Source organism: Gorilla gorilla, chromosome 8 (genome assembly GCF_029281585.2).
Source record: "Gorilla gorilla gorilla isolate KB3781 chromosome 8, NHGRI_mGorGor1-v2.1_pri, whole genome shotgun sequence".
Lineage (NCBI taxonomy): Eukaryota > Metazoa > Chordata > Mammalia > Primates > Hominidae > Gorilla > Gorilla gorilla.
Window position 1 is genome coordinate 9,312,726 of NC_073232.2, and position 27,987 is coordinate 9,340,712.

Below are 27,987 nucleotides of genomic sequence, written 5' to 3' on the forward strand. Positions count from 1 at the left end.
GGGGACCTCACTTACTGTCAGGATGCCATGCCAGAGCCCGACGTCCTTCTTGAAATCCAGCACATTCACAATGGTTTCAGCTGCACAACAGAGGGAGTCAAGAGATTTTTACTTAGGACAGGGCAGCAACAGATCAAAATGCAAAGAAAATCCAATACTGCATCAGGGGAAATAACAGATCTTGGAAAAATAGCATTTTGCCATATCTTGGTGGAAATTCTGTAGACTCCAAGTAGGCCGGTTTGAGTGCCGGCCACCCTGGAGTTTCTAGACAGATATCCTGACACATGAGTGAGCAGCGTTAGCTCTCCACACTGCGCCTTAAAACACAGCTTTCCTTCTCCTTTTATATATTTCCCCCTCCCTGCCTTTTTCTTTAAAAGATTTCTTTTCACTTCCTCATGAGTCTCCCAGGAAAGGAAGCTTTGCAGCTGGCATGCCCTCCGCACACAGAGGAGGAGGTGGATTTTTGGCAATACAGGGGCCTACACAGCTCTACTGGAAGTCTCCAAGGTTGGAGTTGCAATAAAAAAAGGAGGCACTGCAATTTGGAAGACGGGGAGGGAAATCTATTCAATGACTATGGGGGAGGGCTCTAAAAAGGTGCTAAAAGCTCGTGCTTGATGAGGTTTACTATCACAGAGCATGCTGGCCCTCAACAGGCCCAGCTTTCTCCCGAAGTCACCTGGCCAGCCAAGGTCAGCAGCTGCCTGCAGGTGACTCAGTCTCACCTCCCCTTCCAAAGGCTAAAGTGTGGAGGGTAATAGACAGGGGGTTTTCACAATAAATGGCCAAAAGTAAACAACCTAAGTTCCTTTTGAAAGTAGTGAAGTAAAGAGCAAACGTATCCATTCCCTCCCCAAGTGTGACCACCCTGGACCTTGGAGGCGCAGGGGGCAGTGCATCCCCAGGTGTGAAAACTCCATGGCCAAACATCAGAATACCCACGAGACACACGTGCTGTTTTTAAAAGGGAGATTATGAGGATGGGCAGATAATAAAAATAGTAGAAAAAGAAAAGTGTTTCATTCCACAGCGGAGCGGCAGATGCCACCACGGCTTCGTGAAGTTCCAGAAAGAGACGCCAGGCAGGGGTGCACGCCGCAGCTGTGCCCTGTCCGGAGCCTGGTCAAGGGGATCTCAGGGAGCCTCAGGGGCTCTCCGGGAGGGGTCTCAAGGGGCCTCGGGGCATCCCAAGGGATCTCAGGGGCATGGGGGTTCTCTGGGGGTTCTCTGGGGTCTCAAAGGGCCTCAGGGTACATCACAGCATCTCAGAACATCTCAGGAGGTTTCAGGGGATCTCAGCAGGACTCAGGCCACCAATGGGGGGAGTCTCTGGGGTTCCCGGGGTCACACCCTCCCCTCTCTGTGCCATTTCAGTGTGGTTGCCACAGTTCCCTCCACTCAAGTTCCCTCCACTCACTTCCCCTCTTTGCCTCCCATACCAGCCCACCCGGGGGAAGGAAAACACATCACGAGCACCAATGCAGAGACTCTGACTCAGTTGGGAGGGTGGGTGGACACATGGGCGTTTTCTTTACAACTAAAGATATGCCCGTGTGCACCCAGGGATGAAGCTCCACGGCGTTAACAGCATCTCCCCAGATCCACACGCTGAAGCCCAGGCCCCGGCGTGGCTGTGTGGAGAGCGCGCCTTGCAGGAGGTCCTTCGCATTCAGTGGGGTGGTAGGGATGGGTTCCTAACTGCACATCTTCTCACACCTCCTACGAGAAACCTGGAAGAGATCCCCACTGGCAACTGCCCAAGGACACGCTGACCTCAGACCTCCGCGCTGTGTGGACATAAATGTCTGCTGTTGAAGCCGCCCAGTCTGTAGTATTTGCTATGGTAGGCTGAGCTGATATCCTAACAATAAGTTCACGTCAGCGGAGCTGGGCACAAACTTCACGCTATTTCTATGGCTCCTCGTGGGAGTGATGTGGCCTTCGTGTCAGGTGTCCCGGTTAGAACCAGGGTCCCAAGGAGTCAGGGTCTGGCACCCCACCTTCCGTGTAGCCGCACGCCTGCGTCAGGGCCTGGCAGTGTGTCAGCAGCGCAGTCCTCGTCACCGTCACACCCAGCACACTGCCATCCTTACACGTCTTGTACTGAAACGAGACAAAGTGTGAGGGAAGTGGGGCTGACAGGTCACGGCAGTTTTTCTGGTTACTTGAGGTTCTCCAAGTCCCTGAATTTTGGCACTCGTGTAACCGTCAGAAACACATGTTAGTGCCAAGGCCACACTCAGGGCCAGTGGAGGAGGCCAAGGCTGACTCACCTCAATATATGCAGTGTCGTTATTGGCATCTTTAATGTGTGGGAACCAGTCTCGGGGCGGTTTGGAGAGATGTTTAGACTCTGTGACAAACCACAGCAGCTTTGGCCAACCTTGGAAATAAACGACAAGTTCCTTTTACATGTTACTCTCAAAGTAGGTCTGTAGAATTTCTGCCCGTTTATGTGGTACCCTTTCAAACACGTCACCTAGATCGAATCTCTGGTGTTTCCGGATTTCATGAGATCTAAGACATCAACAAAAGAGCACCCAAGCCGCCACCACGCATTACCTCACGTCACCCCACGGGCTGGCAACTCGGCTGTGTCATCAGGGACGAGAACGCGTGAAAACTCGTGGGTCTGTGACTGACGTTTCATTCCACAGAGGATTGAAACCGAGGCGGGGTGACGTATTCCCACACCCGTCTTCTGACAAAGGACGTGGGCATGCGAGCTCTCGGAGGCTCGGTGGCATACCTTTAAACTGTGGGATCTCTCCCGTTGGGCTTTTTGGAAGTCCTTTATGGCAGGCATCACTAGTCAAGGCTACAGTAACTCCGCAGCTTCCAAGCAAGAAACCTATCTGCTGGCTCCCTGCGTCCTGAGAGGGCAAGAGAGAGAGAGGGGTTGAGAATCCACGACCTGCCCCGCTCCGCCCAGCCTTCGGCCCTCCCTCCAGCGTTCACACGGACCCTCGAGTCTGCAGAACCAGGATCCAACCCCAGCCCTGCTGCTTGGTATCTGTGGGACCCTGAACAGGTGAGACTGCATGGCCTCAGTGTCCTCACGTGTAAAACAGGTATAGAAAGAACAGCTGTCTCCCAGGTTTGTTGAGGGATAAATTAGAAGAGGGTGTGGAAAGTGCTCAGTGCAGGCTGCCGTTCAGCAGGTTGCGTTAAGAGCCTGCTGTTATAGCTCTCTCCAATTCCGTAAGACTATGATTACACAACGCAATTACTGTAGAGAATAGACAGGGCCTGAAAAAACACTTCTACTAACATGCTAACACCAAGTGCCTGATCTTTAAAACACTCAAAGACCAAAGGCACGAAAGGCACACCTGTCATGGGTGCCAGGCAGGGCACCTCGGCCAGAGGAAGGAAGACCTGGGTCACTTTCTCCTCACCCTGAGCAGCCCAGTCTCAGTGAAATAACTGAAGCTTGCTGAAACAGGCCACTGCTGTGCAGCCCCACTGGAGACACCAGATACAGGTGGCTCCAGGCTGCCAGCTCTGGTTTGGGAAGGTCAGACCTGAGCAGACCCACGCCAGTCGTCACTCCTGTCCAGCTGCCCAAGGGCAGGTGGGCAAGCAGCCAAGGCACTCGCATCACTCTCTCTATGCCCACCAGCTGTGCCAGCTGTGTGGGTTTTCCATTATTTGATTCATAAAATAAACTGACAGCTCCAAAACAGCCAGGGTTCCAGGAACTAAAAATGCCACATTGTAGTGAGCAAGTCACCGTCTTCGCTCCCCAGATGGCTCAGCATGAACCCCTCAATTATGGACCCTACAAGGCCTGGTTGCTGTCGGTAATCAGAGGCCTGGCTGTGGATCTTCCCACCTGTTCCCTGATAACAGGAAAACATGAGCTGAAGAGTGGTGTTCTCACCTGGGTAAATTAGGCAGATTTAAAATTTCAAAGCTGCAGTCTCTTAAGTGTTTAGCACTTTTCTTATTGTAGATTTAAGTCTACAATGAAAACGCCTCTCTGTGGAATTTTCATGGAGCAATAGCCAAACGAGCCAAGCAGCACACGCAGGGCAGCTCCCCAAGATCTGGCCGCCGGGAGCTCTGTGGACAGATGGAACCCACTTCGGGGACATCTTGTGGTGCTTTTTGCACAGGCGCTGCTTGTTCAAGTAAAGCCCTAAGCCGTCACTTTAATGTGAATCTGAACATCGCATTAGCAAATGTCCTGACTCTTGAAGGGGCACAGGTGAGGGGCACAGGTGAGGGGCAGAGGTGGGGTGACATCAGCTTCTGCAGCAGGAAGGCGGCTCTGCTGAGCCAGAAAGTGCCGGGCCGAGGCAGGAGAACACGCGTGACTGTCACAAGACGGAGGAACGGCTGAGGCCAGTTGCTCATGGCTGTGGGTGGAATGCTGACCTCAGGCCAGGAGCCAACCTTTCGCTAAACCCTGCCCTGGTAGTGTCTGCCCGTGATTTAATCCCCCAAATGATAAAATCATACACATAAGACCCCTAAAAAATAAGGAAGAGACTGAAAACCACAGGAGCAGCAGGCCTGGGAGGATGCGGCTGCTATTCAGCCAAGGTGAGGCTGGGCCTGCTGCTCCTCAGCACGTGTAGAGTGCCCCCCGCGGCCCCGTCAGACGCCAGCCCTCAGCACAGCTCTGCCCAGCCCTGGCCAGCATGTCAGAACAGCACTTAACCATGTCTCACCCTACACACCCGTGTGGGAGGCAGCCCCATGGAGTCTTCAACACACACACGTGCCCACATATACACGCACACACACACACACATACACTCACTCAACACACACACACCATACTCTCACACACGTGCCCATGCACACAAGCGGATGTGCACACACTCACACACACACGCCCACGCTCACACACGTCCCCACACGCACACACACAATACACACACACTCAACACTCACACACACGTGCCCACACACAGGCGCGCACACACACTCAACAAAGAAAGGGACCGGACAGAGGGACCCTGCACACAGCACCTGAAGCAAAGGGCTGCGGGTCCTCAGTGGGCCTCACGACCTCTGCAGGTGACCCAAGGACGGGACCCGGCTGCACCTGGACTAGTGGCTTTCCTGACTCACAGGCCTCAGTCCTCTGTCCTTGGAAGGGTGGCGTCGGCCTCAGTCTGGCTGGATCTGAGGCCAACTCCGGGAAACAGGTGCTACATCTCAGGAAAGTGAATAAAAAGAATCCTCCCAGGATGCATTCAGAAAACTAGGTTCTCTCAGGGTCTTTATTCGAAGACACTTCTAGCGGCTGTAGGACTGGCAGATGGAAGCAATATTAGGATTCACGTACTTATCAACTACACGAATATGCTCATCTGACCTCACTTTGACTTGCGCCATAGCCAACAGATTCTTTCAGTTAAAAGTAAGAAAAGTTCTGCTACTTTCTAAAGGCACTCTTCTGAAAGGATGGCACCCAAATGGACAACAGGTCCATGAAAAGGTGCTCGACATCACTAATCATCAGAGAAACACAAATTAAAACCACAGGGAAGCCAGGCGCGATGGCTCAGGCCTGTAATCCCAGCACTTTGGGTGGCCACGGCAGGCAGATCACTTGAGGTCAGGAGTTCGAGACCAGCCTGGCCAGCACGGCTAAACCCCAATCTCTACTAAAAATATAAAGATTAGCCAGGTGTCATGGTACACGCCTGTAATCCCAGCTACTCAGGAGGCTGAGGCAGGAGAATAGCTTGAACCCGGGAAGCGGAGGTTGCAGTGAGCAGAGATTGCGTCACTGTACTCCAGCCTGGGTGACAGAGCGAGACTCTGTCTCCAAAAAAAAAAAAAAAGGAAAAGGAAAAGGAAAAAAAAAACAACCCACAAGGAGACATCACCTCACATTGCTTGCACTGGTTACAACGTGTTTATCAAATAGAGGAAAAATACCCGTTGATGAGGATGCAGAGAAAAGAAAACCCTTGCACGCTATTGGTGGGAATGCAAATTAGCACAGCCATTATGGAAAATGGTATGGAGATTTCTCAAAAACCTAAATATAGAACTACCATATGATCCAGCAATCTTGCTACTGGGTATTTGGCCAAAGGAACTTAAATTGATCAGGAATCCAGATTATCGGCATCCCTACATTCACTGGGGTGTTATCCACAAGGGCCAAGACGACAAATCAACCATAGTGCCCAAAGACCCACGAATGGATGCAGAGCAGGCAGAGCCGGCACACTGGGTGCTATTCAGCCTTCAGCGAGGAGGGAAGCCGGGCCTGTGCTGAACCGGAAGGACATTACGTCACACAGTGGGTGCTACTCAGCCTTCAGTGAGGAAGAAAGCCTGCTGTGTGCTAAACTGGAAGGACATTACGTCACACAGTGGGTGCTATTCAGCCTTCAGCGAGGAGGGAAGCCTGCCGTGTGCTGAACCGGAAGGACATTACCTCACACAGTGGGCACTATTCAGCCTTCAGCGAGGAGGGAAGATGGCCGTATGCTGAACCAGGACATTAGGCTGCCGGAAATAAGCCAGGCACAGAAAGACCAAGGCCACATGAGCTCATTTACATGTGGCATTTAGCAGTGAATAGAATGGTGACCACGAGGGCTGGAGGGGGGGGGGGGAGGGAGGAGTTGGGGAGATGTTGGTCAGAAGAGACAAAGCCTCAGACTGGAGGAAGAGGTTTTGAGATCTATTGCAGAGCAAGGTAACTACAGTCAATGAAAATGTAATCTACATTTCAAAATAACCAAGAGTATATTCCAAATGTCTCACCATAAAAAATGAGAGGTAAGCAAGGTGACAGATATGTTAATCAGTTTGATAAACATTCCACGTTGTATGCATATATCAGAACATCACACTCTACCCCATAAATGTATATAATTATAACTTGTCAGTTAAAATAATATTTAAAAAATAAAATCAAGTCACGGTGTCTTTAGACCTGAGAGGCTTGGCCTCAGGGGAGGGTCTCTGTACTTCACCTGTGAAATCACTTGTGGCTTCCCTAGAATTCTATCCCATGACCACTGGTTGGCACAGTAAATGTTTCTCAATGCCTTGTTAAGGTCTGTGCGTTCTCCACAGCTTTCTGCAAAGCCTGAGGCATCTGTAGGCAAAGTCACCTCAGGGTTATATTGGCACAGAGAGGGCAAGACGGGAATGTCAGCCCTTTCTTCTGAGAGGGGTTTTGGTGCTTGGTGATAAAACCATAGCCACAGAGGGCCCCTCCCTATGTCCTGGAGGTGAGGGACAAGCAGGGGCTCTTTCCTGTCCCCGCATCCTCATCACCTGCACAGGTTACAGTCACTGACACGTAAGTCCCCAGGGACCTCCCAGCGTGAGAAGTCCTGGCCTCCTGAGATGTCCCCACACCGTTCTCCTGCTATGCTCCCTGCCCTCTGACCACAGAGTCCCCCGAGATGCCCCTCATCCCCATGTGGACCCTGCTCTGTGCACAGTGAACGTGCAGCCTCTACTCGGGTACAAGGGGCTCTCAGCCGAGGGGGACTGTTGGGTCCTCCTGCGGGGGAGGAAAGCTGTCCTCTTCCTCCATCATCACTGCCACAGCTTCCCAGCTACGTGGCCTTGGAAAGATTTCTGATCTGTTCAAAACGTACGGTTTATGTCTCTACTACCATTCAAAAGTACTTAATTCATTATTTCAAAGCATCTTAAACGTGTTACAGTGAAACGTTTCATGGCTGAAATAAATGCCACCTTGGTATTTGGAGCTATGCCTAGGATTTCAGATAATAGGATGGCATTTCTGCCAACCTGAGAGCAGCACTCCAACATGCTCAGGAAAACCACCTCCCCCCCTTTATCCAAATCATTTTCCTCTGCAAACCAGCCTGGACTGGAGGACACCAGGCTATCCACTTTAACATGCATAAATACAAATTATTAAATTGAAGAAAAGAAGAAATAATTGTTACGAATAACAATGATAAATGTTTTGTGTCTGGTTATTGAACCATCACCATATGCTCATGCCTACAAGTTCCTGCAAATCATCATTTCACTGTCGCTTAGAGACCTCAGAGCATGTCCAGAGAGCCCCTAACCACTGACATGAACATCAGCTGAAGAGAAGCCTCGTAAACTCCTCACTAGATCCCAGGACTGGAGTTAACTACAGTACTGAGGCTGTCATGTAAGCATGACTGGAGTCCTCCAGTCCTTCCACTTTTTCACCTGTTGTGAAGACCATGGGACCCAGGGGATGAGAAAGCACCTCACGGGAAGTCTGACCTGTCTGATGCACACGTGGAGTGCTGGCTGCAAATCCGGTGGGGGGGAAACTGGCTGCAAATCCCGTGAGGGGGGAAACTGGCATTCTCCCATAGCAGCTACCACAGACTCCCCTGCCTCTGCCAGACACGAGCATACTCAGGAGGCCAAGCATGAACCTCCTGGCTTTGTACATAGGAAATGAAAATAGCAATCCTCTTTCCTGTTTCCAAAAGCAACCTCGTGTTCTCTCCCTTCCCATCCAAGGGGAAGTTTGAAATGCAACCATGTAACTGGCACAGACTCTGAAGAGATACCCACGTGGCAGATGGTTTTCTTAAATATTGAGTCAACAAACTTTAATGTTGGAGTAGCCACAAAGACAGCTGGAAGTTTCTTTGCCTGGGCTACCTGTGATTGTTGCCTTTTAGAGCTGGAAGAGTCACCCACACCGTGCATGCATTAAAGATGTGCTAAAGGGGCCAGGCGCAGTGGCTCACACCTGTCATTCCAGCCCTGTGGGAGGCCGAGGTGGGCAGATCACCTGAGGTCAGGAGTTCGAGACCAGCCTGGCCAACGTAACAAAACCTCATCTCTACTAAAAATACAAAAATTAGCCGGGTGTGGTGGCACACGCCTGTAATCTCAGCTACTCAGGAGGCTGAGGTAGGAGAATCGCTTGAACCCGAGAGGCAGAGGTTGCAGTGAACTGAAATCGTGCCACTGCACTCCAGCCTGGGAGACACAGCGACTCCATCTCAAAAAAAAAAAAATGTGCTAAAGGGAGCTGATGGTTTAAGGGCAGTGTGCACAGGCACATTGCAGGTTCAGAGCTGGGCAGTCCCTTGGGGCGCGTGCTGCTGGCTTCCTCCTACAAGACTGGCCGCCTACAGGGAGCAGCAGCGTGACCTGCACTGCAGCCGCCCCACTTCATGTCTCTTAAAGTTACCGTAACTGCTTTACAGAAGAACAAACCATCCACATGGACTAAAACCTTACATTGGTATGAGCGTAAGCCAAAAATAAAATTCTAAGCCCCTCAACCAACTGAAGAGACCTCTTCCCTCAGCCAAGGACATTCCAAAGTTAACCTGAAAAACCAGTTCAGCCATGATGGGAAGGAGGGGTCGGACATGCCCCTTACTCCCTCATCCTCTGTTTGAAATTCAGACACAGTTGACCAGCAATGGCATTAAAACAGAGACCTCCAGATTGACAAAGCTGACTCTCTGTAGCAATAAGACACCAACATGACAAATAGCAGGCCCTGAAAGAAAGCAAAGTATTTCACCTCAAAATATATTTCTTTGACATAGTTAGAAATAGCCTTATAAAGCTCTCTCTCGTGGGGAAAATCTACATTCTGTAGAGAATCTCCTTCCCTTTCCAGGTCCTGTTCCTGATCCAGGGGAGAATTAACTAAGAGTCTGGCACCTTTGTAAGTCTGATAAGAACCATTTACACCTATTCTCTCTGAAGCCTGCTGCCTGGAGGCTTCCTCCACATAATAAAAACCTTGGTCTCCACAACCCCGAACCCTAAGACACTGGCTTCTATTGATTTCAGGGCTTTAGATAAACTCTTTCAACCAACTGCCAATCAGAAAATCTTAGAATCCACCTGTGACCTGGAAGGCCCCCACTGCGGCTTCAAGCTGTCCGCCTTTCTAGACCAAATGAACATATGTCTTACATGTATTGCCTAATGTCTCATGTCTCCCTAAAATGTATGAACCCAAAAGCTGCAGCGGGACCACCCTGGGCACACATTCTCAGCACCTCCTGAGGCTGTGTCATGGCCACGTCCTCAACCTAGGCAAAATAAAATTCTAAATTGAAACCTGTCTCAAATACTTTTTGATTGACAACGCACATTAATTTCTTTACATTGGATTAAACAATAATTACAATGGCAAGTTTAGTGGCTTATTTTCATTATAGAATAAGACCTGACAAATCATAGGTCAACCTTGGACTGGATGTCAAAACACCTGAACAAAAGCAGCATCCAGCACCCTTCAAAAAAATAATAAAAAAAAAAACTATCATTTACCCCAATTCTAGTGCACATGACACCAAGCAACAAGATTCTCAAACACCCTTGCTTTACTGACCAAGAGGCTGCTGATCCACGTTTGACCCCAAAGCAAGCTGTGCTCCACCTCCAGGACGCCCATCCCAGGCTGCAGGGCCCACTAGCAACCGCATCCCTTATCGAGGCAACCGAAGGAAACCCAGGGCCCCAGAAACAGCGAGGAGACCCTCACTCAGCCGGGAGACAGCCACCGCGAAAGCCATCTCAGCGAGAGACTGAGCAAAGGGCACATTCCTTACCTTCCTCGTGAGCGGCACCTCGATAGGCACGGGGACCACCTCGGCCAGCAGGCAGCCGTAGAAAGCCGCCATGAAGGCAGCCGGATCATTGTTGGGGAACACCAGTGCCACCTGTGGGACAGGCCAGAGCGGGTCAGCATTAACGTGGGGTCCTGGCTTCCTAAGACACCGCAGAAGAGCTTGGTTCTGGGTGAGAGGGCACGCTTCAGTGAGAACCAGGTCCTATGTAAAATGCATTTCAGTAAGCTGCGTTTTAATAAGCATCACACACCCGGCCTTGAATTCATGTAGAAGACAAACGTGAACAGTCGTCTAGGATACTGTCACCAGAGTACAACTGCCTTTATTTTCTGCATACTACCTTCCATACCCACACGTTTCCACATAGATGAAGTTATATCCTACTGTTTCTCACTAAGCTTTGTGAATACTTCCTTGTATTTCTATACAGTCTTCATAACTGTCCTGGGACAGCTGTGCAGTTCATTAGGCCATGTGCAGGACTCAGCTCAGATCCCATGTCAGTGTTTAGCTCTGGGATCTCAGGTACAATTGTGGCCTCTCCGAGCCTTAGTGTTCTTCTCTGAAAAGTGAAAATAATGATAGAGCTGATGTCTTAATGCGGTGGTCAAGGTCAAATGAGAGAATGTACATAGAGAACTCAGTGGGCTGCTTCACACATGGCGTGAGTTCCTGGACGCTGACTATGAGTAAAGCCCAAGTTACTGGCGCTAGGGCTGGTGGCAGCATCAGTCCCCTAGTGCCACACGCATGCATGTGTTGTGGGCCCTGGCCCTGCAGCAGTCTTCCCTGTGTAGCTGCCTGGATGTGGCACCAACCCATCCTGCCAGCTCAGCCTCTCTTAGGAACTAAGTTCCTAAGAGTAGAATTGTCAGAGTTCTAAAAGTGTGGTTAATGTAAATTATCAAGTAATATTGGTACCTACTAATAGATATTATGATTTTTTTTTAAAGAAACAAGTTCACTCTATTACCCAGGCTGGAGTGCAGTGGCACAATCATAGCTCACTCCAGCCTTGAACTCCTGGGCTCCAGTGATCCTCCTGCCTTACAGGTGAGCACTACTGCACCCGGCTAATTTTTAAAAAATATCTTTAGATGGGGGTCTCACTATGTTGCCCAGGCTGGCCTCAAACTCAGTTAAATTTTAAAAAATATTTTTAAGATGGGGTCTCGTTATGTTGCCCAGGCTGGCCTCAAACTCCTGGCCTCAAGCGATTCTCCTGCCTTGGCCCCCCAAAGTGTTGGGATTACAGACGTGAGCCACTGTTGCCTGGCCAATATGTTTTCTGATGGTCCTTAACAGTATGGTGTATCTCGACGAAGACCAATTTTCCTTCGATGATACAGTGTTAATAGACAACCCTATTTCTGGACTCCCACTAAGCCCTGTGAACTCTGCTTCTATTTTAACACAGGTTACTCTTACATGTGTGGCAGCATTAGCGTTACTCTTCCTTACGGACAAGTTTGGTATGTGTTCATCAGCCCATGAATCCTGTGATTTTACATGTGGGGTAGCATTAGCGTTACTCTTCCTTATGGACAAGTTTGGTACTTTTTCATCAGCCCATGAATCCTGTGATTTTACATGTGGGGTAGCATTAGCGTTACTCTTCCTTATGGACAAGTTTGGTATGTGTTCATCAGCACATGAATCCTATGATTTTACATGTGTGGCAGCATTAGCGTTACTCTTCCTTACGGACAGGTTTGGTACATTTTCATCAGCCCATGAATCCTGTGATTTTACATGTGGGGTAGCATTAGTGTTACTCTTCCTTATGGACAAGTTTGGTACATTTTCATCAGCACATGAATCCTGTGATTTTACATGTGGGGTAGCATTAGTGTTACTCTTCCTTATGGACAAATTTGGTACATTTTCATCAGCCCATGAATCCTGTGATTTTACATGTGGGGTAGCATTAGTGTTACTCTTCCTTATGGACACGTTTGGTACATTTTCATCAGCCCATGAATCCTGTGATTTTACATGTGGGGTAGCATTAGCGTTACTCTTCCTTATGGACAAGTTTGGTATGTGTTCATCAGCACATGAATCCTATGATTTTACATGTGTGGCAGCATCAGCGTTACTCTTCCTTACGGACAAGTTTGGTATGTGTTCATCAGCCCATGAATCCTGTGATTTTACATGTGTGGCAGCATTAGTGTTACTCTTCCTTATGGACAAGTTTGGTACATTTTCATCAGCACATGAATCCTGTGATTTTACATGAGCGGTAGCATTAGCGTTACTCTTCCTTATGGACAAGTTTGGTATGTGTTTATCAGCCCATGAATCCTGTGATTTTACATGTGGGGTAGCATTAGCGTTACTCTTCTTTATGGACAAGTTTGGTACATTTTCATCAGCACATGAATCCTGTGATTTTACATGTGGGGTAACATTAGCATTACTCTTCCTTACAGACAAGTTTGGTACATTTTCATCAGCCCATGAATCCTGTGATTTTACATGTGTGGTAGCATTAGTGTTACTCTTCCTTATGGACAAGTTTGGTACACTTTCATCAGCACATGAATCCTATGATTTAGCACATGTCCATCATTTTTGCATTACCTCATTCTGGATTTTTCTTTTTTTTTTTTTTTTTGAGACAGAGTCTTGCTGTGTCGCCCAGGCTGGAGTACAGCAGTGCAATCTCAGCTCACTGCAACCTCTGCTTCCCCGGTTCAAGCGATTCTCTTGCCTCCCGAATAGCTGGGACTATAGGCATGCACCACCACACTCAGCCAATTTTTTTGTATTTTTTGTAGACACAGGGTTTCACCATGTTGGCCAGGCTGGTCTCAATCTCTTGACCTAGTCATCTGCCCACCTCAGCCTCCCGAAGTGCTGGGATTCCAGGCATGAGCCACCGCACCAGGCCTCATTCTTGAAGTTAAACGATTTTTTATGAAAAATGTGCTAACTGGAACTAATTTCATCATGAACAGTTTTAGACAAACATCCTAATCATCTGTGTATCTAAGTAAGCAGGCTGACATAAAAGCATCCGGATGGTCATTGAGAGGGGAGCAGGCCATGCTGGAAAGGTCGGAATGCAGGATCATTGGCAGACACAAAATTAAGTTGTAGATTCTATGAATACATGAATATTTCCTTTCTGTATGGAATTTCTATAATCCACTACAATTTTCTAAAAGAGATTAGAAAGGGAATAAAATGATTTGTACATCTATGCGGATAAGCCACAACCAATTATTTCTTCAAACTATCCGAGGTTTACACTAGGCATGAGTGTCATGTGAGACTGAGAGCTGATGGCATGTTTTTCAGATCTTGATATGGTGAACAAACAGTATTCAGTTAAATGTTTGTAAGATTTCCACATTACCACTGCTGTACAACTTCTTCCCCTAAGGCGGACCAAAAAACACCAGGAAACGTTAGAAAATTCAGATGTTGAAGTTCCATCCAAAACTGATGGTTGCACACCCATTCATGAAGAACATGTTCAATTCTGACTTGTTAATCTTCCCAGAATACCAGCTCTGGAGGCAGAGTCTTCACCAAGGGCAGACAGCTGAGACGGAGAGGATGCGTGTCATCCCCACGGCCAGACAGCCATCAGCCCTCTCCCGAGAAGCACCTCGTGTCTGCCTCCTCTCCCAGCTCCTGGCGCCTCTGCTCAAAGGAAGTTCTTCTTTAACAGGGAGTTCTTCTTTAACAGGGGTTTAAAATTCTCACTGATTTATCACTAGAGTTAATGCTGAAAATTTCATATTATAGACCACTGCAGAGTTGTACTGAAATGTGGTATAACAAAGTTGTTAAAAGCAGAATATAAAATTTTACATTATTGTACGCACACAACAATACGAGTAATGGATAGAAAAGGGTAAAATACTTAAAGGCTCTTTTAGCATCAAAACTGAAAATTTTTTTGCAATTTGTTTTAAGGAAGAGAACGTTGTACTTACATCATTTTTGTTAGGCATTCCTGCAGTATTTGAATCAGTCACTAATCCTGTCGTATTGCTACCTCCGTAGTGATCCCAATACAATACTGGACAAATACAAAGATGCTCGATTTTTGTAAACCCACATGGCTTCCCTCTGTTCAGTCCTCTGTGTACTTTTTTGATACTTCACTGTACCTAATTATTCACACAGCAGGCATCAGCCGATCAGGAGACACACACTCAACTCTTCAGGGGAGCAAAGGCTTTTCCGGCTGAAGGATTCCCAGCTCCCCTCCAGGGCTCCTCACACAGCCAGCCCTGCTGTCCAGGCAAAAGGCTTCAGCACCTTCCACGCTACTTCCTGGAACCCACCCAAGAGCTACAGGCTCATCTTTTCTCCTCGAGAGCCCTTCTCAGATAATCTTTCCTCAGAAAAATTTTGGAAAAGTAGCACCTTCACCCCTGACCCAACCAAGCCAAAGCAATCCCTGCCCAAAATAAGCCTCTTTACATATTTCATCAAACCGTGCTCCCATATCTCTACTGACATCTTAGAGGAACACAGGAGTTTATTTTGTGATTATTATCATATGGAAACTTCAAGTATCTGGAGACCATACTATGAAAGAATTCTTAAAACAACTCAAGACTACAAACCACATTACAGATAAAGGAGCTATTCCGTTACAATTAACATTTCATTATGTGGTAACACAAAATTTACGATTCTAACAATATTTACACGTAGAATTCAGTAGCATGAAGCACAATCACAAGGTTATACAACTGCCACCACCAGCCATCTCTAGAACTTTCTCATCTTCCCAAATGGAAACTCTGTCCCTATTAAACACGAACTTTGCATTCCTCTCCCCCAGTCCCTGGCACCTAACCTTTCTGCTTTTGTTGCTCTACAGTTGGACTACTCTAGGCACGTCATGAAACCACTCTTGTGAAAATGATAACTGAGGAATTTATGACACTGAAAGGGATCAGACCTAACCAACTCCATCTTGCTTCTAACCTTTAAGCTGTCCTTGTTCAATCCTGGGTGGAGAACAAACTAACCTTGGGAAGGAATTCAGTTCATAGTTTGACTCTGAAACAAAACTGGTAATAGCTCTTTCCCGAAATGACCCCTTTCTTGCTTGGGGACCAGTCTGCCTTTGTAGGACTAACAAATTAGCTACAAGATTAGAAATTACTGTTTATGGGTCATGCAGCCACTGGCTCCAACAGTCTGAATCTCCCCAGATTGCTCCTGGGGATAACATCACTATCATAAAACCTAAGATCAGTGCTGGAGGTATTCTGCAGACCCTGCACTGGATGGAGCAGCTGACACCACCCAGACAGGTCATCTGGCTCAACCAGTTCTGCGAACCCACCCAGCAGCAGAAGGCAGCAGGAAAAACTCAGTTTGACCCCTACGATCCCATCTCCAACCTGACCAATCAGCACTCCCCACTTCCCAAGCCCTCACCCGCCAAGTTATCCTTAAAAACTCTGAACGATCCTCGAACACTGGGGGAGACCGATTTGAGAAATAATAGAACTCCAGTCTCCCGCACAGCCAGCTCTGCGTGAATCACTTTCTCCATTGCAATTCCTGTCTAGACAAATTGGCTCTGGCCAGGCAGCGGGCAAGGTGAACTGTTGGGCAGTTACGCTCGCAGGAACGGAATCACGCAATACCTGTTTTGAGTCTGGCTTACTTTACTAGGCATAGTATCTGCAAGGTTCATCCATGTGTTATGTGTCAGAACTTCCTCCCTTCTAATGGGAAATCCACATCTAGTCCGTGGATTTGGGGTTGCTTCCACCATTTGGTTGTGTGAGTCGGCTGCTATGAGCCTGAGTGTACTCATCTCTCTCCTAGACTCTGTTTTCAATCCTTTTGGGTACACACCCTGAAGCAGAACTGCTGGATCACACGGTAATTCCATGTTTAATTCTTTGAGCGACTGTCATGTTTTTCGGAGAGGCTGCACCATTTTACACTGTCACCAGCAACGCGCAAGGGTTCTGACTTCCCCACATCCTTGCCAACACGTGCCCTTTTCAGTAGTTTAGTAATTGCCATGCTTCTCGGTGTAAAGCAGCATTTCACTGAGGTTTTGGTTTGCTTTTCCCTGATCAAGGATGCTGAGCATCTTTTCATGTGTTTATCGGCCACTGCCAAATCTTTGGAGAAACGTTTACTCAAGTCTCTGGCCCATTTAAACGTTTTTATTGTTGTTGCTTTTTTTGGTGGTGGTGAGTTGTAGGAATTCTTTAAATATTTTAGATATTAATCTGTTGGCAAATAATTTGCATTTTCTCCCATTCTGTAGGTGGCCTTTTCCCTCTCTTGATAGTACTCTTTGATGTACAAACATGTTTAATGTAAATGTCCAATTTATTTATTTTCCTTTTGTTGCCTGTGGTTCGGGTGTCACATTCAAGAAACTGTTGCCAAATCCAGGGTCATGAGGTGTCTTCTCTATATTTTCTTCTAAGGCATTTTCTTTACATTTTCTTCTAGGTTTTGGCTTTAGCTCTTACATTTAGGTGTTTGGTCCATTTTGAATGAATTTTTTGCATATGATGTTAGGTAAACATCCGCCTTCATTCTCTTGCAGGTGGATGTCTGGTTTTCCCAGCACTGTGTGTTGAAAAGGCTGTCCTTTCCCCGTTGAGTATCTTGGCACCTGCTGGAAATCACTTATCCCATATACATGAGGGTTTATCTCTGGGCCCTTTATTCTGTTCCATTGGTGTATATGTCTGTCTCTAAGCCAGTACCACATTGTCGTGATTATTATAAGCTTTGTAGTAAATTTTACAATCAGGAAATATGACACCTACAATTTACTTTTAAAAGAGGCCAAACGTGTTCAATAAAAAATGGGAAAGGATCCCAGGGCCACCATCTCCTGGAGCTGCTGCAATCTGTTGAACATGCCCACAGCAGACTCATGCCTTAATAGTATTGCTTAAGTAATCAAAGCTCATGCTCTTATTGGTTTATGGAGCTCTAAATGATATCTTTACGTAATTCACTTGGAGTCCTTTAGGTAGGATAACCTAATCTTTGGGGCATCTAAAGCACATAGGTAAAAAGGCTCTACACATAAATGCAAGAAAACCAGGTTCTATAGCAAGCTCCACATCTAAACTGGGGCATAAAGCATGGACGAGACCGTTACCTGCTCAGGATGTAACGTTAGAATGGAGATACCATTAATAGTATCTGTCCTGTGTAACTTACCAGGTAGCAGTTAAGAATAAAAACTTGCTTTCCGATAGAAAGTGGAGGTGGCGCTGAACTCTGCAATGTTTAAACAGTGGGCACCTTTCCCACAGGACTCTTGTGTTTTGTAGATCCAGCAGTTTAGGTTGCACTTACCCTATCTCCAGGCCGGACCATGGGTTCCTGCTTTGTGCCTAATTTGTGTAGAATGCTGTAAGCGACCTTCATACTTCTCGTCCACAGCTTGCCTATGAATACAAATCACAGACAAATGTGCGTATTAAACCATACGGAGAGCACTGCTTCTGCAAGACAAAGTCTAGGACATGAGTCCATTCTGCTTCCTGCGTATCATGGTCTGCAAGCGACTTGAACTGGGGGCAGCTGAGCAAAGGGGGAACTGGTAGGCAAGAACGGAAAATGAGTGAAAGTAGAAAAGCATCAGGGATTCTAAAAACAAAACTTCAGGAGAGAGAATGAAAATAAAAAGCTAAAACCAAGCATTGGCCTGTCTTCTGATCTGTCTGTGATGTGGGGGTGACGAGGGGGGGCGCGGACAGTGCACACACCGTCGTCACAGGGCTGGGATCTGCCCAGCTGAAATGACACCACCAGGGAGCGGGAGGGCCCTGAGAACCTTCTCCTCGCAGATCAAAGCTTCAACTCATCCTGAGTCCCTGGAGTCAAGAGGAGTAAAAGCAATGACTCCAACTCCAACAGTCAGAGCTGCCTGGACACTGGAACAAGGCCGGCACAAAACAAATCCCCTCTTAGTGCATGAAGTGCCTGCAGCAAGGTCAGCACAGAAACCGCGGGGAAGGTTGTAGGGAGGAAAGTCCTCTGGGGCCACCGCAACGGTGTCACTGCCACAAAGTCACGCCCGGTGACATGTCCCTCATCCAGTCGGTCTCACGTGAATGTGAGCAACATAGAGCAGAAAACTGCCTCGAGAGGCTCCAAACTCACAAGTCCTGTGTTTCTCACCTTCAAACTTTCCTAACCTCAGGGTTTTAGGGTTTTTAATCACAATCCTTGGATTCAGATAAAGATAATGGTAAATGTAACAGTCTGAGATCAAATAACAATGACTTTAAAGCCTAAAATGAGTTCTTAAATACACAATGGCCTTTTACAACCTAGTCTCAGAGGCTTCAGCTGCCAGAGCGTCTCAGTAGTCAAGGTGTTAGAAGATGTGATAATTCTGTAATAGTGTAATAAAGGTAACAGCTATCTTAACTGTTTTCTATTTCAGTACCATCACTGTTTTAATCTTTTCCCTATTTTAAATCCAAACACTAAATCAGATTTTGTCATTTACAACACAGTGCAAATTAAAACACCCTGAATTTATTTCATATCAGAATGAGAGTTCCTTAGATTAGTGTTATTATTATTTATCTACCACAGTATTTATCCCCTTGCTAATGAGAACGTGGAGAGAATGATTATCTTTGATTGTTCTAGTTCCTAGGACACTTCCTGGTCATCGTACGTGCTCAGCAAATGTTTCTTCATTTTACTAATGTCGCAGGCAAGCTGCAATAAAATACAAAGTTACGGTGTGCATTCTAGCATATTCTTGAGCACTTAATTGCTAGACACACATTTATTCATGTTCCCTCCTCCTGTCTTCCTTAGCTCCTCATCCTGAAAACCATAGGCAGTCTTCAAGACTGGCAGCTTTACAGTCATCTGGAATTCTATTAGGGGATTTGATTTTCCTGAAAACGATCACTGGCTCATTAGATATAACTCTGGGAGTATTTTTTCCCCAACAAAAACAATTATTTTGTGGCTTCAGATTTCTTTAATGTGATCAAGATTAGGGAACTATTATAGTTGGGTAAAACAATTACAATCAATTCTTTGCAACTGAAAGAAAAACAATGTGTTGTAACTGAATAAATCAATTACGCTCAATTAGCACCATTCTAGTTTGTGAAAGTTTCAACTTCATTCTCAGCTAAGAGTCTTGACATCCTAAGTTCATACACAAGCTAGTTAACAATAGAGAGTTTGATAAAACACATGCAAACTTTCGGAAAAATTCTTGAAATATATGTGGTATTTCTATACCTCTCAAAGAGAAAAGGCAAGAAGTTAAGCTGCTGATATAAAGATACAGCAGTTCTTAACTGATTCATAAAGGAGATGTGTGTGATGTCAGCACTATTGTATTAGATATTAATTGTAATTTCGCTTGGCTTTGACTGAGGAACAGGCAACTGAACAGAGTGTAATTGGTGAGGGGAGAGGCGGTGGGTGGCGAAGGGCTGAACCGGAGCAAGCCCGGGAAGGAGGCAGGAGCTTGAGACACCATCAACCACGCAAAAAGGCAGCAAGGCCACAGAAAGGTGGCCCAACATGCTGCTAGCTCAAGCATGTAGATTTCTTGAAACATCTGGAGTAAAAGGAAAACCATAAATAAAACGTTAAAAGGGAGATGAGCATGAGCATCTCCTTGGTAGGAAAGCCAGATGAACGTATAGGTCTCTCCAGAAATCCACAGAGGAGGCAGAGGAAGAGCGTACCAGAGAGCTGCTGCGAGGCAGGACGTGAAGGGAAATTAACAGCAGAGCGTGACTTATTTTTATTAAGATTATGAAATGCCACGGGTAGTCTAAAGTGGAAAACAGAATGATGTTTTACAAGTTTATTCAGTTGTGGCTTTCATTAGCCACCTACACTTTCTGTTACTGATCCTAAGTTTATCCGCTGGGAGTTCTGCTACCCCAGCACTTCGTAGGAAGCTAAATTTGGGGGTTGAGGGGAAACGGCAGGACTTTAGAGAATACAGCCCCTTCAGTTACACCAAGTTACTCAGTATTAGAACAATTCTCATTCGATACCAAATCACTCAGTATTAGAACAATTCTCATTCGATACCAAATCACTCAGTATTAGAACAATTCTCATTCGATACCAAATCACTCAGTATTAGAACAATTCTCATTCGATACCAAATCACTCAGTATTAGAACAATTCTCATTCGATACCAAATCACTCAGTATTAGAACAATTCTCATTCGATACCAAATCACTCAGTATTAGAACAATTCTCATTCGATACCAAATCACTCAGTATTAGAACAATTCTCATTCGACGAGCTTGTTTCTGAGTCATCTTAGCAACACCCAGTCATGCGTTCATCTACGTTAGCGTTTCTATGCAGATGGCGCTCTCCAGTGTTCAATGCGTTTTCATCTGATAAGCTGTAATCTTAAATTTGGAAATGTGTTGCTTTCTTACATTCCTTTAATAAGTAAAAACCAAGATCAACCCACAGCCTGCAATTAATATGGATAACTAAAATACAACAACATATAGATGATTAAAATACAACATATAAAGGAGTTAAAATGCTTTGGTTGTGGGCATGAGTTCTGATGAATCCAACTTTTCATATGAATATTCAGTCTGTGTCTTACGTCTCCCATTCATCTTAACCTTGCAGGAAGGGGAAAGACACCAACCCTGTTCAATGTTCCAGCAGCAGAGAGGGGCGATCCTTCTGATCGAGATCAGAAGCCCCGTGAGAACTGTGTCTTATTCGTCTTTGATTTCCCAAAGCTTAGTTCTGTGCCAATGCATACTGCATGCTTACAACATCCAAGTGAACGTCTATTAGTTCTCAGAGTGAACACATGCACCCGAACAGTTCGGCTGCTCCTGGAATTCCCCGCATGTAGGCGGGGAGGCCTCAGAGGCCATCAGCTGTCATGCAGCAGCGACTCCAAGTACACAATTAGCTGCAGGGCTGAATTTGGCCGGAGATGAGGGTCACATAGAAAAGTCTTTCATGCTTTTGACTCAATAAAACCTATTTCTGACAGCATAATTAAAAAAATAAAGCTTATGCTTCATCATGGATGCCACACACTGTCCATCTAAAACTACTCAATGAAGCCATAAAAGCAAAGGGGCTACGAAACGCACGCTCCCAAACCCAATATGCTCCTAGGCCCAAATCCCACATCTGTCCTGAAATGCACAGGTCGACAGCTGCTGCCTCCCAGAGCCCCACCCTGAAAAGGCTAGAGTCTACTGAGGTTCCACGATTCAACATAGCATCTGGCTTTTGACCTCCAATGGCTAATGTAGAAATCAATTCCTTTCCTACCTGCAATCAGAAAAGTGCTGTGTTATAACAAAAGCTAAAGTTAAAAACAAAACCTGCCAACTGACAACAGGCAGAACTACGTACTGTACCATCCCAAGAGCCTAGAACTGAAACAGCTATGTTTAAAATTTCAGCTATCAACATAAATCTCAGACATGCAGACACAATATGAACCATTTTGGTCCTTCAGTTGTTTTCGTATCTTTTGAAAATTATAACTAATTTTTTAGAGATGGGGTCTTGCTCTGTCACTGAGGCTGGAGTGCTGTGACGCAATCATAGCTCAATGCAGCCTCGACCTCCTCCTGCCTCAGCTCCCAAGTAGCTGGGACTACAGGCATGAGCCATCATGCCAGCCTTTTAGTTACTACTTCCTTTGTAAAGCTGAAGCAGAGAGAAAATAGCCTGACAATCTGCTCCTCCATGGCCTCTTATCCACAGAAAAAAGAGAAACGCACTTCTCTGCTACCGTTAACCATGTGCAAAAAGTTTACAGACTGTATTAATTGTACTGAAGACTTAAGGGAAAGGCGGTTTCTCTGGCCTTCTGAAAAAGTCCCTTGGAAATCCATTTTGTTTTTTCTGAGTGATACATATCAGAAAGTTTAGATAGACATTTTTTCTAACTACCACTCTTTGCTGAAAGCATGCATTTCAATAAATCACACATGTATTTAAGATCTAACATCTTATTAGAGCTATGGTCACTGCTTCAAGCAGCCATTTCTGGTTTTAACTCAAAAAATATTTAACAAATAACTTTTTATACTGAAATCAAATAGTTTTCCTAAAGAGTTTCTTGAGATTCCATTTATTTCTGTGCAGAAACATAAGGCAGCACAAAATCAGTCAGTCACCAGAAGTAACAGACACTGAGCTTTGTGCGTTTGGGAGTGGCTGCGCGAGGGGGTGGGCAAAGGGCAGAGGGTGAGCCTCGGGATTACCGTAAGTGACGATGTAAACTGACACTGAGCTTCCTGCGTTCGGGGAGTGGCTGCTCACAGACATGGGCAGAGGCTGAGCCTCGGGATTACCGTAAGTGACGATGTAAACGGACACTAAGTTTTGTGTGTTCGGGAGTGGCTGCGCGAGGACGTGGGCAAAGGGCAGAGGGTGAGCCTCGGGATTACCGTAAGTGAGGATGTAAACTGACACTGAGCTTCCTGCGTTCGGGGAGTGGCTGCTCACAGACATGGGCAAAGGGCAGAGGGTGAGCCTCGGGATTACCGTAAGTGAGGATGTAGAGGGGCTTCCCGTTGGTGTCCATGGTGGTCAGGCAGGGCGCCTTGGGCGAGATGGTGCCCCACCTCTGCAGTGCGGCCTCCAGCGACGGCGGCCAGTTCGTGACCACGCCCAGCTGCTCTCCGCGCATGGCCAGCATCTGGGCCCCCTCCGGCTTTGGTTGGTTCGGATCCGGTTGTTGAACTAAATCGTTTGAATACAACAGGTTACAAGAGACATGCATCCACATTAGCATGGCTACTTTTTATTCTTTATAAAGAAGCCAAGAGATTTATACTTAAGCTATACATTTATTAGCTGACAGAAAAGCATGCTTTTCTAGAATTGGGGTCTATACACTAGCATCACAGATGCTGGTAAAAAATTAGTTCTGGTAATTTCCAAGGCAGCATGTGGGTAGAGCGCTTAGGTGGACCTGGACACAGCTGCAAACTGACAACAGGTGGAAACTGCGCTGCACACTGTGCCCAGAGGCTGGAATTCAAACAGCCATGCTGAAATTTCCATTACCAACATCAACTAGTGATCTTGGACCCCAAATTGCTTAAATCTTGCTAAATCATATTTTGTCCTTAAAGATTAACGATAAATTTATTTTCTGAGGCGGGGTCTCTCTCTTCTGCCTTGGCTGGAGCGCAGTGGCATGATCACAGTTCCCTGCAGCCTCGACCTCCCAGGCTCAGGTTATCCTCCCACTTCAGCCTCTGCTACAGTCCTAGCCTGTAGCTAGGACTACAGGCGTGCACCACCATGCCCAGCTAATTTTAGTGTGTGTATGTATGTGTATATATATAGATGTAAAATGTGTATGTATATAATGTATATATATATATAAAATGTATATATATTTTGTAGAGACACGCTTTGGGCAGTATATATATACACACATATATACACACACATATATATTTGTGTGTGTGTGTGTGTGTGTGTGTGTATATATATGTATTTTTTTTTTTTTTTTTTTTTGGTAGAGACAGGGTCTTGCCATATTGCCCAGGCTGGTCTCGAACTCCCGGGCTCAAGTGATCTGCCCACTTTGACCTCCGACAGCGCTGGAATTACAGGCATAAGCCACCACACCTGGCCTGAGCTGTACATTTAAATCTGCTACAACTACTCTGAATAACAGGAACACGGAGTATTTTCCTGAGTAAAACTAAAATCAGTGCATCATAAATACCACCTGCCCAGTCCTTGAGAGAGGTGAAGAATGGAAATTATCTCTTCCATTTCTGGAACAGACTTGTCTGTCACTTTATGACTGACAAAATCAGTCGTTTCTACTTGTGGTTTAACACGTAAGATAATAAGGAGCTCAAGTTTGCTACAATGAGCAGTTCTTGTACTTCGTTTCAACTTTAAGTTGTTTGTCTAAAAAGACCCAGGAGCGTTCAGGGGCAAAGGCAGCAGCTCCGGCACCTATAAGGAGAGGCAGGAGGAGGAGGGAGGAGACAGCACTTCACACGCCTGTTTTGCTGCGAGCGAAGGATTTCCCCAGTTTACTTGTTTTTCTACATGTTTATACTTTACTTGAATTTCTATACTCTTACGGAGTTCTTAGAGAGAGACCTGACCTGGGTCACAGAACAAAATCAACTCCCACAGAGGACGACTAACAACCAGGTTTAGAGACCTGCCGACACCAAGGCTGCCTGGGAACATCACCCGCTCCCTACCTGGGTTCCCATCATGCAGCGAATGCCACGATTACTGCTCTTACAAAGTAAAATAGCCTTGCAGAAAGAAATATCATTGTTTATGGGACCATAGGAGCATCTGGAAGAAACGTGTGGGAAAGAGTTCTCTCACCTTCTAATAATTCTTCAAAGTCATCGACAAAGAATTCTCGTAAAGGTGGTCGTTTCGGTCGTTTGAGGGTATTGACAAGCTGCTGGATTTTTGCTGACACCCGGCTACTTACTGGTACTCCTGAAAAACAGGAATCAGCGGGTGGGGAAAGCGATCATCACAGCTTGAATGAGCACACACAGTCCCACAGGCCCCTCCCCAGCGCGGCTGCAACAGGCTGCGTCCTTCTAGACGCGATCCTGAGAAGGGCCCGAGGTGATCATGCTGTACAGTAGCCCCGTGGCTAGGCAGGAGACCGGAGAGAGATACATCGGACCCGAATGTCTACCACGTTCCAGGATGTGCTGTTCTGCTGGTCATGCTGGGAGGAGCCTCAGGACCACACCTGCTTGACCCCAGCTCTGATTCTCAGGACAGAATTGTCACCTGCAGAGGGCAGACTCCTCATTCCCACTGCCCCAGGCCCCCTCTTCTCAACAGGGTAAGACCATCCGTGGAGCAGTAAGTCTTCCCTGAGTCTATCTCTCCAGCATGGTCCAGAGACCACCAGCATTCAGCCTCATGGAGGCACGAGAACATCGGGCCGGTGAGTCACGTCTGGAACCCCCAGCATCCCACAGCCCAGGGCTCAGGTTTCAGCACCACCATGCCCAAGCCCTGTCCACTCCTAATAAAGGCTGAGCTCCTCACACGCGTTCCAAACCCACGCAGCTCAGCCCACACACAGGCAATGCATCCTAAAGCACAGATGTTAAAGTCTCTAAATTCAACTTTTTGTGTAACAGAATACTAGCCCCTACCTATCCAAGTGGACCGAGAAAAGCCCCATTTCAAAATACTGTACTAATTACAATGAATGCTGCACCATTCTGAAAATCAACTGGTTTGATCAATGAAAGAGTCAAAGTTTTCAAATTTCAAGATAAATAAATCAAATGAACAAGACAGAGGAACAAGACGCTGATGCCACAACTAGATCAAAAGCGTCCTCCTCAGGCACACGCTGCGGGCCGGCAGGACCTGGGAAACCAACACCCAGAGCTGTGGGCTTGGATGGTGCAGGGGGACCTGTAGGTGCAGCTGGCAGGCCATTCCCCTCACCTGAGGCAGAGCCCTTGTTCGCCCCTGCACTGGACCATAAAAAACAGACTTCAATATTTGGGAGGAATAGAACAGAATTCAAGGAAATTTTTTCTATCAAGATTTTTTAATAGGTAGTCTCAAAATGCTCTATAGCACTTTCAGAATTGAGACATTAAATATTTCGTATCTCTGAAAATACAGAAAACACACAATCCAGAACTCTCAATATCCAAACATAGTATGTTCCCATTAAATAGCCCAACTAATTTGGTTCAGATGAATCAGACCATTCCACCAGGCCAATGATTCTCAAGCTTAATTTGGCAGATGTCAGAATCACCTCAGGGACCCCCGAACTTCTAGCTCATGACGTCTGGGGTGTGACCCAGAATCACCCTCCCAGCAAGGGCCCCTGTGGGATTCTGGTGTGGGAGGCCATGACACGCCGAGGCCACACAACGCACCACGCAGGATTTACCTGGGGAACAAAGGCGAAGGTACAGACTTGAAAGATGACAAAGTTACTAAAATGACCATGACAAGAGTAACAAAAATGGCCAATTTAGTAAAGACGAACTCATCAGAGAACTAAAGCAAATAATGACACCAAAAGGCATTCCAGGAAAAGTCATCGCACTGGCAATCAGGGCGATTTCAAGCGAACTGGACACTTACGAAGGCACGGCTGGGCTCTGCCTCACGTGAGGATGTGGCGGTGCGCCTGTTGGAGCTAGGATAGGCCTGTCTGCCTGCGCCTGTCGGAGCTCGGACAGGCCTCCCTGTCCACCTGCACCTGTCAGGGCTTGGATAGGCCTCCCTGTCCACCTGTTCCTGTTCCTGTCAGGCCTCAGATAGGCCTCCCTGTCCACTGTGCCTGTCGGGGCTCTGATAGGCCTCCCTGTCCGCCTGTGAGTCCCGTGCACCGCAAGATGACAGCATACCAAGGCTGCTCCATGCAGCTTCACACAAGGGCATTGTATTTAACCGCTAGGTTCTACCCTGACTTTTATGACCTCGGGAAGGACTGAGACTTAAATGGAATAGGGGCTGAGTGACACGAACAGCCACTGTAATCAGAATATACCAAGACCGGGCCACAAGGAAGGAAGGAAGAAGCCCTCGGCCACAGCCTGTTACCAAATCACTGATATCTCTGTCCAACATGGATAAAAAGACCCTCTTTCCTCCGAAGTCTAAAGCAACATATCAGCCCATCTGACAGTAATTCTGTTGTACATTAAACTTCATCTTGCTCTTCTAAGTGACTGTTCATGGTCTTAACACACCTGTACAAGAATTTCTCAGTTGCTGAACCACCGTTATTCAGCAGCTTTTGCTGCTGAATAACGGCAGCAAATTCTAAAATTTCTTTTTCTTCTCATGACTAAATTCCTACATCATTTACATTTTTCCTACAAGGAATAACTGTGGGCTCACTTGGAGAATATTTGCATTTTTGTGGCTAGGCCACCTTCCATGAGAGGCTCCCGAAGATATGATAAATTGGCTTTGTCAGAACCGATTGTACCCCAGGAAGAAACACACCCAGTCATGGGCACGGAACAGGACGTCAGCACAAACCGTTTACCAGAAAAAAACCCATCTCTCCTTTGGGACGTACCATCCCCGGTCTCCATGAGCTCGGCGTTGCCGTACTTGGGCGCTGTCCGGGACCCCGTGGAACCCTGCGGTCTCTCCACCTGTATCGAGTGCTCTGAGGTGTACGTGGTTACGTCAGGAGGTGCAGAATGATTTTCTGTAAAGAAACACATCATGAGATTTTCTGGTGGTTGTGATGTTTGCTCTGAAGGTGGAACAAGCCACAGCCCAGGAGGAGACTGCAGCACAGGTGCTCACCCTGGGTGTGCCGTGAGAAGCCAGAGCCGATCTCAGCCGCGTCTGCCACAAACATCCAGCACAAAGGGGGACCCCAGCATAATTCAGGTTGCCGCAAATGGAGCAGAGTTCGGTAAAACCTCAGACGTAATTTCCTAACAGGAGCCAT

General features: G+C 46.7%; 1 protein-coding gene across 4 annotated transcripts in view; it reads right to left on the bottom strand.

Moving 5' to 3' along the window:
• DIP2C (disco interacting protein 2 homolog C) overlaps positions 1-27,987 on the bottom strand; it is a 419,803-nt gene that overhangs the window by 108,718 nt on the left and 283,098 nt on the right. For all 4 annotated transcript variants that reach the window (XM_055353740.2, XM_055353742.2, XM_055353743.2 and 1 more), the window contains 9 exons: positions 27,604-27,738; positions 24,900-25,019; positions 23,073-23,270; positions 17,880-17,971; positions 10,539-10,649; positions 2,756-2,879; positions 2,280-2,389; positions 2,007-2,109; positions 16-80 (listed from right to left, as the gene is read on the bottom strand). In XM_055353740.2, the coding sequence (XP_055209715.1) occupies positions 16-80; positions 2,007-2,109; positions 2,280-2,389; positions 2,756-2,879; positions 10,539-10,649; positions 17,880-17,971; positions 23,073-23,270; positions 24,900-25,019; positions 27,604-27,738 (1,058 nt within the window). The remainder of the gene's footprint in view (positions 1-15; positions 81-2,006; positions 2,110-2,279; positions 2,390-2,755; positions 2,880-10,538; positions 10,650-17,879; positions 17,972-23,072; positions 23,271-24,899; positions 25,020-27,603; positions 27,739-27,987) is intronic.